Genomic DNA, 14,753 nt, shown 5'->3' on the forward strand with positions numbered 1-14,753 from the left:
ATGTCTGATCTGTGCTGACTTCTTTTTTTCTTCAGAGTAAATCATCACAGATTGTTCCAGAATACACGGTCGAGCTGAGAGGAGCCTCAGTGGGCTGGGCCCCCAAGGACAAGTCATCCAAGAAGAACGTTCTAGAAGTATGATATCTTTAACCATAGTGGAACCCACTCTGACTATGGTTATAATCTGACCCATTTACTTTTCCTAAACAAAGATGATGATTGAGGGGTGTGTACAGACCTTCACATATCAACACACAGACTCTGAGTTTTGTGTCTTGAAGTAAGAAATCCTCCTGAGCCAAAGACAAGCTCACAAGAACACTAATAAATCAAGCCAGAAAAATACGTCCCATCAGCCAACTTCACCTGTATACCGTTAGCTAATAATCATTTGTGTTGTTAGCTTGTGAGCTGACATGGTTATTCGGCGAGTGTAAAGGGATCATGAATTCTGCTGCTGATTTAGTTTGACATTATAATAAAGAAGGACGCGTTCATGAAGACTCTTTGAGTGTTTCAACAGCTGTTGTCACCGAGAAAACCCTGACACATTCGTCTGAAAGTCGTCATTCAACAGGGTCACTCTTTAAACTGAAACACCAGTTTCTCTGAAACGGTTGTGGTTTGTTGGAAATCTGTAGGACTCAAGTCCACAACCAGTAACAACCAGACATTTTGACTATTGTTTTAAGCAGGGGTGTCAAACATACGGCCCGCGGGCCAAAACCGGCCCGCCAGAGGTTCCAATCTGTCCCCATGACTCCGCAAAGTGAAACATTTGTAACTGCTATTTCAAATTTGTCCTCAAGGGGGCACATACAATCAAACGGCTGACAGAGTGCAGACTATTTTTCTAAAAAAGAGGGGGGAAAATAATACTTGCAATTTGCATAATCTGGTTGAATTTCATAAACTTTTTATAGCACTTCTAATATATAATATCAGGCATGTGCTTACCATACATGTGGGTGCGTCATATGTGCGCTCCTTCACTACTGACACTAGCACTACTGTGTCAGGTGACTGTGAAACCTGTGTGTTTGGTGTGTTCACAGCAGGTTTCAGTCCTTAAAGAATATCATATTCAGCCCAACTATGAGACTCATCATGGCGAAAAATCCAACTGCTGTTTATGAAGAAAGATAGCTCATTAAATGTGAACATTTTTAGAATGTACTTGTACTTTTTTGCACTAAAACAAATGGAAAAATTTGGAGTTGTCGTTATTTATAAGGTTATTATGTTATGATTTTACTGGTTCGGCCCACTTCGGATCAACTCGGGCTGTATGTGGCCCCTGAACTGAAAGGAGTTTGACACCCCTGGTTTAAAGCTTTCTAACTCGTCAGGATGAATGGAGCAAAGTGCTGCCTCCTTTGCCAAACTGCACGTGCATATTTTTGATGTTATAGACATGAAAGAGGTCTGTTTTTTTATGCTATCATTGGTATTACGATGCACCAACATGAAATGGTTAATACATTGTAATAACATGTAGCCGTGGTGTTTTGGACTGTGTATGACTATGGTGTTTTTGTGTTTGTGTGCAGCTGAGGACTCGGCAGGGCTGCGAGTATCTGATGCAGTATGACACAGAAAGCATCATCACTGATTGGCTCAAAGTGATCCAGGAAACCATCAAACAGCTGGTAACTAACACATTCATTGCAACAGTTCGCTAGTAGCTATTTCACTGAATCATATCTTAGCTATTGGCCTGGCAGTTTAGGCGTGTGCCCCATGTACACAGGCTACAGCCCCTCTTGCAGCGGCCTCTGGTTTCGACTTCCTGCAGCGACCATGTGCTGCATGTTGTCCCCCAATTCTCCTCTCTCCACATTTCCCGTCTCTCCTCAGCTGTCCTGAAGAGACAAAATATTCTCTCTTTCTCTGCAGCAGAAACCCTTATCCACGCATTCATCACATCCCGTTTAGATTACTGTAACAGCATCCTGTGCAGCACATCATCCAAAGTTCTCCATAAAATGCAATACATTCAGAGCTCTGCTGTACGCCTCCTCACCTGCAACCACTCCCGTGACCACATCACCCCCGTCCTCCAACATCTTCATTGGCTCCCCATCCCTTACCTACCGCATACAGTTTAAAATCCTCCTCCTCAACCACAAAGCCCTCCACCACCAGGCCCCTTCCTACCTCCCTGACCTCCTCCACCATCACACTCCTTCCCGTAACCTGCGTTCCTCACACGCCAACCAAGCACCGAACCTGGGGGGGACAGAGCCTTCTCCGTAGCCGCCCCCACCCCCTTGAACTCACTCCCCTCCCATATCCAAAACTGCTCTGACCCTTCAGCATTCAAATCTCTTTTAAAAACTCACCTTTTTTTAAGTTAGCTTTTAATTTGTGATTTTACTGTTGTTTTGTTCTATCTGTGTTCCTTGTTCCTTGCTTGTATTGATTTTAACAGTTCTACAGTGTATTTTAGTTTCTGAAAAGCGCTATATAAATAAAATGTATTGTGATTATTATTATTAAAAAACACAGTTTTGGATTCTATCCTGAACCCACCTCTAGCTAGTGTTGTTTCAAAAACTTAGTATTTGGTCTCATTAGAAGGACTTGTAATCTGGATCTGGTAAAATTGAAAAGTCTGTAACTGGATCAGGTTGATCAATTTCACTACTACTTAAAAGAGAGGCCAAAAACGACCAGAATTTTCTGAATCTGGGTAACAAATAAGTGGATTTATAAACCACGTTTATTCTCATCCAGATTAAACCTGGAGGATTAGAGCCCAAACTGTCAAGTGCTCTACAGAGAAAACAGGTCAGTGCTAAAGTGACCAGAACAGATCATGGATCAGGACAGCTGCTGTAAAAGTTGTTTCATGACTTCTTTCAGGAGCTGGTGTATGTGTCCGAGGATGATGATGAAGTAGACACTGCTTCGGACAAAGAGGACAAAGACAGGAAGAGGACATGTGAGTTCACAGATTGTCTTTGTTGTCTCAGTTTGGACCCACTTTCCTTTTCTGATAATGAAAATTAATCAGTGTTGAACATTTCCAGTGCACAATCCCATCTTATTAAACCAACAAGGACCAAAACAGAGTCTGTTATTCTGCATCAGTCCTCAGGTCTTTTACTCCTTATCCTCTCTGTTTCAGCGACCGGTAATTCATCAGGAACTCCCGACTCTGAACAGAGACGAGTTCGGACCAAACTACGGCGCTTCCTCCAGCGCAGGCCCACGCTGCAGAGCGTCAAAGAGAGGGGCTACATCAGAGGTAAAAACGTGTCTGCCTGCTTTCATAGTGACCACATTGTCATCAAACGGTGAATTAAACATGAACACAGTCCATCAATAAGCAGCCAGTTTTCAGATACGTTTGCTGTAGCATTTAATTTCAAGTTTTTTGATTTCATGTTACAGAGAATGTGTTCGGATGTCACCTGGATACCCTCTGTCACAGAGAAAGCACCACCATTCCCAAGTTTGTGGAGAAGTGTATCAGAGCGGTGGAGAGGAGAGGTACACACACATGCACACACACAAAACATGCACAGTTAAAATATAATTTAAAAAAGGCAGAAGCCTGACGAGTGTGTGTGTTTCAGGTCTGGATGTGGACGGCATCTACAGAGTGAGTGGGAACCTGGCTGTGATCCAGAAACTACGACACAAAGCCGACCATGGTAAAAGATAAAGACTGTCCATCTGTCTGCCTGCCTGCCTGTCTGCCTGCCTGCCTGCCTGCCTGCCTGCCTGCCTGTCTGTCTGTCTGTCTGTCTGTCTGTCTGTCTGTCTGTCTGTCTGTCTGTCTGTCTGTCCATCTGTCTGTCTGCCTGTCTTTCTGCCTGCCTGACTTTCTGCCTGCCTGTCTGTCTGTCTGTCTGTCTGTCTGCCTGCCTGCCTGTCTGTCTGTCTGTCTGTCTGTCTGTCTTTCTGCCTGCCTGACTTTCTGCCTGCCTGCCTGTCTGTCTGTCTGTCTGTCTGTCTGCCTGCCTGCCTGCCTGTCTGTCTGTCTGTCTGTCTGTCTGTCTGTCTGCCTGTCTTTCTGCCTGCCTGACTTTCTGTCTGTCTGTCTGTCTATCTGTCTGTCTGTCTGTCTGTCTGTCTTTCTGTCTGTCCGTCCGTCTGTCTTTCTGTCTGTCCATCCGCCTGTCTTTCTGTCTGTCTGTCCATCTGTTCATCTGTCTGTCTGTTCATCTGTTCATCTGTCTGTCCGTCTGTCTGTCCGTCTGTGTGTCTGTCCGTCTGTATGTCTTTCTGTCCGTCTGACCGTCTCTGTCCATCCGTCTGTCTGTCCATCTGTCTGTCTGTCTGTCCGTCTTTGTCCATCCGTCTGTCCGTCCATCTGTCTGTCTGTCTGTCCGTCTTTGTCCATCCGTCCATCCGTCCATCTGTCCGTCTGTCTGTCTGTCTGTCTGTCTGCTTATCTTTCTGTCTGTGTGTCTGTCCGTCCTTGTCCATCCGTCCTTGTCCATCCGTCTTTGTCTGTCTGTCTGTCTGTCTGTCTGTCTGTCTGTCTGTCTGTCTGTCTGTCTGTCTGTCTGTCCGTCTTTCTGTTTTACTGTCTGTCCATCCGTCCGTCTGTCCGTCTGTCTGTCTGTCTGTCTGTCTGTCTGTCTGTCTGTCTGTCTGTCTGTCTGTCTGTCTGTCTGTCCGTCTTTCTGTATTACTGTCTGTCCATCCGTCCGTCTGTCCGTCCGTCTGTTTGTCTGTCTGGCCACCTCTCCGTCCTCTAACCTTTTCAAAACTTTCCGTAAGGGCTTAACGGACTTGTGATATAAAGATACTCCCTAAAATCTCACTGTATGCAGACGACACACAGATTTCACTGTATTTGAGTCCAGAGAGAAGCAGATGGTTGGTTTCTCTTAAAGAAACTTTCCAAAGTTTTGAACGTCTACTTCAAATCAACACAACAGTATGTTCTGCTGTGGACTGTACCCACCTGAGGGTTGTTTAGTGCTTAATCAGTAAACTAAAGTTGTGTTTTGGTCGGGGAAATGCCGCAACAATACCACAGCTCCACCAGCTGACCCCTACTGTCCAAACTCTAGTACCAAATGATGCCGCCAGCGTAGGGGGAAGTTTTGGCTTTGATTTTGTACAATGGCCAATATTGGGAGTTGTCCATCTTTATATGCAGTCAGTAGTCTGTCCATCTGTGAGCTAATCTGTATGCCTGTAATGGCTGGCTCTCCCCAAAGTGTCACTGTATGCAGACGATGCTCTGGTAAATTTGCTCTAAGTAAACACACTGTAGTTGTTTTCCTACATACCAAAGTTTTGCACTTGTTGTCTTTCTCAGAGGAGCAGTTGGACCTTGATGATGGACAGTGGGAGGAGATCCACGTCATCACTGGCGCTCTCAAACTTTTCCTGCGTGAGCTTCCAGAGCCGCTGTTTCCCTTCAGCTGCTTCGAGAAATTCATCGCTGCCATCCGTGAGTAAAAGAATCCATGCCTCATGCACGGCCTAAAACGTATCACTCAAACATAAAGCACAGTGTCAGTGGTGTTTAAATCATGTTTAAAAATAAATATTACAGTCTTAAAGGAAAATTAAATTCAAAATACTAATATGAGACACTTTTAGTAGCTTTAAGATACACTGCTCATCTTCTTCACAGGCTTGATTAAAAACGAAACTGTGTATCCTCAAACAGCTGAAATTTTCTGATACATCTAGAAACAGATATTGGTAGGGGTGGAAGAGAAGCTGCCTCCAATAAGAGCCAAACAACCATTTATTCAGGTATTTTCTGGGTCCAAAATCTCCTACCTGATCTGGAAAAGACTCATGAAAACAAAAACCCAAAAAGATTTCGCTTTTGGCTGGAAATGTTGTTTGGAACATTTAAACCAGGTCTAACTAGATTACACTGTCAAACTAATCATGGGCCAAGATAAATGGTCATAAGATCACAACAATCATGAGGGTCCATCCTCTGAGTAACATGAATAGATAGTTAAGCTTGTTGTTGTTGGGGTTCAGTCATCAAAGGGTCAACAGGTTTGTGGTCTTTGTAGGAATGTTGCTGTTTGTTTAGAAGCTGTTCTTTGTGTTGTTTTATTTTCACGTAGAAGTCCCAGACTTCCCCCTGAGAGTCTCCTACATGAAAGACCTAGTCCGCTCTCTGCCTCTTCCAAACCACGACACCATGGATCTGCTGTTCAGACACCTGCTCAAGTGAGTTCAGTCTCAGACTCCCGAGAACTTAAACCTTAAAAGTGAAGACTGCTGTTGATTATTCCCTTATATCTGCACACTAAAGCCTGATTGTGACGAAGAGGTATGGATTCTCCTAAACAATACTCAATACAACAACATTTTGATTCATTTTTGTGTTGGGATCTTTATGGAAAACAGCCTGAGGGTCACTCTTGTTCTTCATTTCCTGCAGACTGGAGGGTCCACAAACAGTTTTAAGAAACCAGAAAAATTCTCAAACTAGCGGGGAAACTTTTTTGGTTGTTGGTAGGGTACCTTGCATTTATCTGTCTCATACTTACCTGGCATGGGAGATACCATGATCAAGAAGGTGGTTCATACAGGGCGAGGCTCAGCCATTGCACCCCGGCTGTTCTGACCCCTGCGAATTCCCCAATTGTTCCCCATCCCACTCCAGCAGGAAAAAAAAATCTTATCCCGTCCCAATCCTGGGCCAGAGACTCCCACTCCCATCCTGCTCCCATTCAGAATGACTCCTGCTCCTGTACCGCTCCCATTTTTTTCTTCTTTTAGTCTTTAGGCAATACATACCTCAAAGAACAAAAGTGCATAAAGGCATTACCTTCACAATTCCTATACTGTACCTGAGTTTGGAAAACTAAGACCCGAACACTCATCTTGATTTAGGTGTACTCTCCACTAGTGATTTATGTCAGCACTTCACTTTCACTTCACACTTTTCCTTTTTGCACTATTTGCGGCCGCAACACAGATGTTCTCCTCCGCCTGCAGCGCACCAATCAGCTGTTCAGGTCGGCAGCTCCAAAGTCATAAAAATACAACTAAACTTAATAATGAGGGATTCTGACTGCGCCGATATCATACTGCAGACACACATGGACACCTTTATTAGCGGGAGTTTAAAGAGGAAAAGGTGATTTAATGCACCAGAGGAAAAAAAAGGAGAAACTTCAGAGCTAAACTGGAGAGCAGGAGGGATTCTTACGTTACCTGGTGGTGCAGGTGTGTAAACTGTGAGCTAATGTTTACAGTTTGCACACAATGAACCGAGGAAACTTCTTGGTGTCACAAGTAAGACTTAACAACAGTCCCTAGACCTTCCCGCTCCCGTCTGCCCCCGTTAACTTTTTTATCCTGTACCATCCCAATCCCGTGATTAATAGCAAATTTGACTCCCATCCCGCGGGAATCCCATGACCCGTGGGGTTCCTGGAAAAATGTCAGCCTCTACTGGTTACTGAGTCTTCTTCTTTTGCTGCTGCTGCTGCTGCTGCTGTTTCTTCTTTGTCTTCCCTCAGTTTTATTCTAGGAGGCAACCAGCGAACAGTTGCTGCCCCCTTTTATGAACAAATAAGTTACTCAGTGTAATGGTAGGCTTATTTAAAGCCCAATATATATATATATATATATATATATATATACACATATGTAATTTCTTTTTTTTTCTTTTTCAAAGAGACTGTTATTGTCAACACCAGTATACCACGACAGCTTCAGCTGGAGGATGTTTGTAACTGCTGACAACACAGAAATGCCTGACAAGTTTACTCTCACTTAACCAAGATTGTTCTTCATGTAACACTCTCTTTCTCTCTCTTTCCAGGGTGATAGAGCACAAGGAGTCAAACAGGATGTCATTTCAGAGCGTCGCCATTGTGTTTGGCCCCACGTTGCTCCGCCCCCAAACCGAGTCGGCCAATATGACGATCAACATGGTGTTCCAGAGCCAGATAGTGGAGCTAATGCTCAAAGAGTATCAAACCATCTTCTCAAATAGGTAGGGGGAACCTCCTTGAGCTCCTCTGGAACTGTTTAGAACCCTCTGAGGATCTCTGGGATGCCCCATGAGACCTGCCAAAGATCTTCCAAAGTGTCAAAGAACCTTCATCAACTTCGGATTAAAGCTTCACCTCCTTTAAAGATCACCAGGACCTGGACTTGTAATCAGCTGGCTAAAGATGCTCTTTTCTAACCACTGTGCCTTAAATGACCCCGGAAGAACTAGGGGGGAACACCTGAAAGGACTGGAACCTGCAGGCTTTACCTGGCTCCTCTCACACCTCTGTGCATGATATGTTGGAACCATCTAGAAGCCTGGACTGGATTTGAGAACTTAAGTCATGGTCCAGATCAAACAGCAACGTAAACACTTTTTGGCACCTTAAAAACACCAACATATTCTTGGAAGCATGACCGGATGAATAATTCAGGATCCTCAAGAACCCTGTAGACCTCTGAAAAACAGCTTCATCTATTGTTTTTTTTTCAAGTTCAGTAGACGGTCACATAAATGAGGGATCTGACACGAACGTTCTGGCTTCAGCAGACTGCAGATTTAACTTCAGTGCCATGAATGGACCAAGTAGACCTTTCACAAATCCCTCACTTGGTGAAAAAAGTGACCCAACATTTTCCACATCTGTAAAGAACCTTGTAAATCTTATGACCTCAAACATCATTTTGCCCTCTCTTTTATAGATTCCTGAAACCAAATTTGTGTAAAGTCGGCATCACATCACAGGAAGCTCCAGGGCAACAATTAAAATTAAACTATTGTCATGGCATGGTTGTACAGACCTGTGGAAGCACTTTTTTAACTTTGTCATTTTTGTAGCGTGGGACCTTGAACCTGTCGAGCACATTAGGTTCATACCAAAAGACCATAAGGCCTTCAATAACACAGTTAGACCCTGAAAGGAACTAGCTATAAACCTGGACTTGTTCCAAACTTTCAACAGCAGTGTCTTGTTTTCAAGGCCCAAACAAAATGCACCAAAATGCACCAAATAATATCCCACATCCAACACCACCAAGTGATTTCAGAACAGTATGAATCTTGTAGAAACAAACCTCTTCCTTTTTAAAAATCCTGCGGACATTGTAGACTTTTCACAGGGGGGTTAGCTTAAGACTTATTTCTCTGCACAACACCTTCTTGGCTTTAAAGGACCCGGGTTGAACTGGACTGGAGCCATTTACAATCCTGCATGGTTCTATTGTAAGTTATTGCATCTAGAAGCATTAAAAAAAAACGTTAAATAATGCAACACACCAACGCTTCTTCCAACTTTACACCTCAGAAGCACAAAATGTCCCAAGAACATTTAAAGCTCTTCGCCCCCCATGACCTGGGCTCAGTTGTCCAAGGAAATCTGGATAGGTAGGTAGTCCAGTTTACTTTCTCATGTTTGTCAAAGAAAAACTCAATAGGATCACCTTAGTTTAGATGCAGACTTTTAAGGGTGAACAAATCATGATTTCAAGAGCCCTAAATGAGACCTCATACAACATTCTCTGTGTAGATTTTGCTACCTCTAGAGGATGAATGGTTTCAGCAATTCTATTTTCCTCTGTAAACAACCGGTCTCCTAGATGTGATCTGATCTGATAGCTTTAATTTGATCAGATTACTTTCGAAGAACTGGGCCCAGGTTCCTTCTAGAGGTTCTTAACATATTTGCTCATGAAGATGTGGAAGTTTTTAGCTATTTTGGCTTTCAAGAGACTATCAAGAACAAAACAACAACCACAATTCTGTGTTGCATTCACGAGAGCTGGCTAACGCTTTTGCACAAAAAAAGGACTTGATACCAAGTATGAGTTATTCTTAAGTTTTGAATGGAAAACTTTAATTGTATTAAACACTGGATCAACTTTCAACCTTATTGACCTGATGATGTCATCAGTCACAGACAGTATGGAGCCATTGGACCAAGTGTTTCTATAGAATCATGGACAGAAAATGACACCTGAGGAGGAGTTCGTCGTCATGAAGATGACGTGTTTTCATCAGATATTTCTTGTTTTTGTGCTTCTCTGTGCAAAACACAACATGGATCTATCCATTAAAAACAAAAATAAGAGGTTTTATTGAATGTTAAAGTGTTTTCTTAAATATAGAATATGATTTAAAATAAAGCTCAGAGAACCCAGGATATTTCCCTGAGGGACTCCACAGGTTTTAGAGGATTTACAGAAATGTTTGTTTTTTAAAGGGATGAATTTTAAATTTTTACTTTTGTATTTTATGTCCTGCTGTAACAACAAATTCTAGGAATGACAATTTGTACAATGCTGTATGTTTCATAGTACTGAGGCTATATATATATGAGAGGTATAGAACAAAGATAACATGGACATTTAACAGATTAAACTCTGTACATAGGAGGGTATTTTACTGACCTTTAATAAAAGTGACACTGATCTGTATGCAAGTGCTTCCTCTTGTTTTCAAAAACAATATAGGAACTGAAGGTAGTTCTGTCTCTCATGTGTACTGTGATCTCATTGTTTATTGAAAGCAATGGGAAAATACATTAAAATTCTGATAAACTGACAAAAAAATGAAAGAAAAGTGGTTTCATAACAGTTGCTCAGTTGTTGTCTGTTGTTACAATTGCACATAATACACATGTTGGGACAGGTAGATAATGGCATCATTTTAAATATTTTACAAGACATCACTGATTGCACAATCCTACCCTCTTCTTCTCACCTTAAGTCAACTTGATTGTGGTAAGTGTGAATACAGCAATGACTCTAGCGCTGCGAGTCATTCCGATTGCACAGAATGATTTAATCCGTCCCATTCCTGTCGACTGGATTGATCTGTCAGCGGTCAGTCAAGTGAAGAGAGAGAGTGATGCTGCAGCACCATGTGTCGTCCCCCCCAAAAGCCAAGTCAGGGTTTCAAAAAAGAAAAGAGAAAAAGGCGAAAGAAAGAAAGAAAGAAAGAAAGCTGAGGGAAAACAGCTTTTAACAGCTTCCTTTCAAAAGAAAGATGGGCACACCTACACAGTTTAAGAATACTTAGCTAATACTGGTAATTCAGATTCAAGGCAGTCAGCCAACAGGACTCTTCCTTGGAGTGTATTTGTGTTTTATATGAAAGTTTGTTATATTCATAAATAACTCAGCATCAAAGGTTAGGTAGGCTAAAAGCTTTATTTTACTTCATGAGGTGAATGCCCCCTTTTTGTTATTCAACAAGTCACTTGGCTTCAAATAATCTTGTTTAAAGAGGTGGAGAGTCTGAAGGTCAATATTGTGCAGTTACATTTGGAGAAATTGTAAAAAAAATATATATATACAATGTGTAGCTTAGATTTGAGTCAGTCAACCAGGATAGTTTTAAGTATATACTTTTGTTTAATGCAAATAAACCAGTATTATAGCAGCAATGTTATACTTTGTAGTGTTGACTGTGGTGATGGGGCCCACTGAGACATCTTTTCAGGGGGCGCAGAATTCCTGGCGACCATAGACTTTAAATAAAAATGGACAGCGTTGCTCCGCCTCTTCCTGTTGTACAGTTCTGAAGCCAAAAAATCCTGCTCCTGGGCGTCGCCATTGTACAGCCAGAGCCTTCGAAGCCACTGTAACGAGCTCCGCCCAACAGCTTAGGGCAAACCCGGAAGTAAAACCCGTTTTTTAAAATCTAATAACTAATGAAAAAGAAACTTTTCAGGAAAAAGAGGCCTTGAACACAAAGCAGTCAAATACTAACTACATATCACCACAGCATACGGATGTGAGAAACATTCATACGTGTATTTATTTTTTAAAGTTTGACTGCATCCCCATTCAAATGAATGGGGGAAGACGGATTTTTTGACCTATACTGCAGCCAGCCACCAGGGGGCAGACACACTGCTGAAAGCTTCACCACCATTCGAGGGAACTTCTCCCTTGATGGTGACGCCCTGTCAATTAAGTCAAGAAGGGCTCAGGACTCAGGGTTCAGGGAGGACATTAGCTGTGTCTCAATTCATGGTCTGCATCAGGACCATAGACTGTAAATAAAATGGACAGCGTTGCTCCGCCTCTTCCTGTTGTACGGTTCTGAAGCCAAAAAATCCCGCTCCTGGGCGCCGCCATTATGCAGCCAGAGCCTGTGAAGCCACTGTAACAAGCTCCGCCCTACAGCGTAACGTCATAAGACGCTGTGCTTCCTTTGAAGTTTCTCTCTACGGTGGCTGTGAATCAAAGGAAACCCAGAAGTAAAACCCCGTTTTTTGAACTCTAATAACTAACGAAAAAAAAACTTTTCAGAAAAAAGAGGACTTGGACACAAAACAGTCAAATACTAACTACATATCACCGCAGCATACAGATGTGAGAAACATTCGTACGACGTGTATTCATTTTTTTAAAGTTTGACTGAGACAGAGTTTTTGATCTATACTGCAGCCAGCCACCAGGGGGCAGACACACTGCTGAAAACTTCACCACCAGCCGAGGGAACTTCTCCCTTGATGGCGACGCCCCTGGGAGTCTCAAAATGCTGTCCAATTCCCAGTTTTACAGTTTGAGCCCTTACAGTCTCTTGTCCTCCATCACTTTCCAGGTGACGTCAATTAAGTCAAGAAGGGCTCAGGGGTCAGGGTTCAGGGAGGACATTAGCTGTGTCTCAATTCATGGTTTGCATCAGGACCATAGACTGTAAATAAAATGGACAGCGTTGCTCCGCCTCTTCCTGTTGTACGGTTCTGAAGCCAAAAAATCCCGCTCCTGGGCGCCGCCATTATGCAGCCAGAGCCTGTGAAGCCACTGTAACAAGCTCCGCCCTACAGCGTAACGTCACAAGACGCTGTGCTTCCTTTGAAGTTTCTCTCTACGGCGGCTGTGAATCAAAGCAAACCCTGAAGTAAAACCCTGTTTTTTAAACTCTAATAACTAACGAAAAAATAACTTTTCAGAAAAAAGAGGCCTTGGACACAAAACAGTCAAATACTAACTACATATCACCACAGCATACGGATGTGAGAAACATTCCTACGACCTGTATTTATTTTTTAAAGTTTGACTGAGACAGAGTTTTTGACCTATACTGCAGCCAGCCACCAGGGGGCAGACACACTGCTGAAAGCTTCACCACCAGCCGAGGGAACTTCTCCATTGATGGCGACGCCCCTGGGAGTCTCAAAGTGCTGACCCATTCCCAGTTCTACAGTTTGAGCCCTTGCAGTCTCCTGCCCTCCATCACTTTCCAGGTGACGTCAATTAAGTCAAGAAGGGCTCAGGGGTCAGGGTTCAGGGAGGACATTAGCTGTGTCTCAATTCATGGTCTGCATCAGGACGCAGACCCTGAGATTGGACCACTACTCCCACGATCACCACCATGCATTGCGCATGCACTGACTGGCTCCCCGTCGTCATGGATACGGTTTGTTGATTCTCTGACCTGAGAGGAGTCTGAAAACAACTAACAGAGCGAGCACGAGGAAATCAAGCAACGCAGGTACGATATTGAACTATAACTTATGTTTAACTGTCTGTTAGCCGCTTTTAGACACCAGTTTGAAAGATTTAATCTTGGAAGCTTAAAGTAGTCTAATTAACAGAAGCTAACTCTGTGAGGTTAGCCTGTTAAAGCTGGAGTTTTAGCTGTGTGGGTTTAACTCTAGGAGGCTTCATCCAGGAACAAGATGTTCGATAATGTTAAATTACCGGTAATTTTATTATTTATCAGGAGTAATCCAACAAAATACTACTCATATATTTTACTGAGGTAAAAATAATGACACTAAAATGTAGATTTGCTTTGCCTCAAGGGAAAGTCTTATACCCAGATACACTGGAAAAACTGCCCCCCAAAAAAACTTATTTCAAGGTACTTTTACCTTGAAATAAGCAAAAAAAATCTGCCAATAGAACAAGTGGAAATTTGCTTTGTAAGATTTTTAACATAAGACATAATAATTACAAAACTATGATCATAAAATAAGCAGGGAAAACTTCTATAGAGCAATATTTAGAAGTACTTTAAAGCTTAGTGTCTCAGAATAAGACAGGAATGCTAACAATTAGGATTTTTTTCACTCAAAAAAAGATTTTGCACTAATACATTTCATGTCAACTTCTTCATTTGAGATATATTCACCTTAATTTGAGTTGTATTATAGCGGCACTTCTCTAGGTTTAAGACCATCTTGTACTTGAAATAAGATTACAAAGTTTAATTTGAGCATTTTGAGATATAATGTCTTCTCATAGTGAGCTGGATATACTAATATTCAGTCATGTTGTTCTTTAGGATAAGCCAGCTATGCTCTAAAGTAGGTGTTTCATTGTGTGCATGTAGTTTGAGGATGTATATTTTGATCTCATTTAGAAGAAACAGTGCCTGAAAACTGTAACCCACCCTTAAAAACAACTGTTCTTTCTTTCTTTCTTTCTTTTATCAATGGAGCTGTTTTCTGATAGATTCTCCAATAAAATGCATTTACTTAAATCAAGTAAAGGGTTTGTCTTAAATCAAGATTATCCGTCTTCTACAAATAAGATCTCAGCTTGAAAAATGTATGAAATGTTAAATAAACATTGTTTCTTCTAAACTACAACTCAAAACAAGATAATTTCAAGATTGTTTGACTTCACAAGAAATATAAGATGCATTGTCTTATAACAAGTCCCTCTATCTTGCTCAAATGTTACTTGTTTGACTAAAAATGAGGCAATTTCACTTGGTAAGATTTTGAGTTTTTGCATTGCAGATGATGGCGAGCTCACAGCGTGATGTCATCGACTTCTCAGCGCTGGAGAGAGAGCTGCAGGGGGCGATTGAGTCTGAGCGGAGACACCAGA

The 14,753-nt window shown here is 42.2% G+C and overlaps 1 protein-coding gene and 1 pseudogene across 1 annotated transcript in view; both read left to right on the top strand.

Annotated features, from left to right (window-relative positions):
- Positions 1–10,376, top strand: part of arhgap27l (Rho GTPase activating protein 27, like) — a 30,332-nt gene extending 19,956 nt beyond the window's left edge. Inside the window, exons 14-22 of the mRNA XM_034711735.1 lie at positions 36–137; positions 1,553–1,651; positions 2,868–2,946; positions 3,133–3,252; positions 3,399–3,497; positions 3,584–3,661; positions 5,284–5,418; positions 6,059–6,164; positions 7,771–10,376. Coding sequence (XP_034567626.1) covers positions 36–137; positions 1,553–1,651; positions 2,868–2,946; positions 3,133–3,252; positions 3,399–3,497; positions 3,584–3,661; positions 5,284–5,418; positions 6,059–6,164; positions 7,771–7,948 — 996 coding nt within the window. The 3' untranslated portion in view covers positions 7,949–10,376. The remainder of the gene's footprint in view (positions 1–35; positions 138–1,552; positions 1,652–2,867; positions 2,947–3,132; positions 3,253–3,398; positions 3,498–3,583; positions 3,662–5,283; positions 5,419–6,058; positions 6,165–7,770) is intronic.
- On the top strand, positions 6,480–6,590 carry LOC117804622 (annotated as a pseudogene).
- Positions 10,377–14,753: the final 4,377 nt, after the last annotated feature.

This window comes from Notolabrus celidotus, chromosome 20 (assembly GCF_009762535.1).
Source record: "Notolabrus celidotus isolate fNotCel1 chromosome 20, fNotCel1.pri, whole genome shotgun sequence".
In the NCBI taxonomy this organism is placed as follows: Eukaryota; Metazoa; Chordata; class Actinopteri; order Labriformes; family Labridae; genus Notolabrus; species Notolabrus celidotus.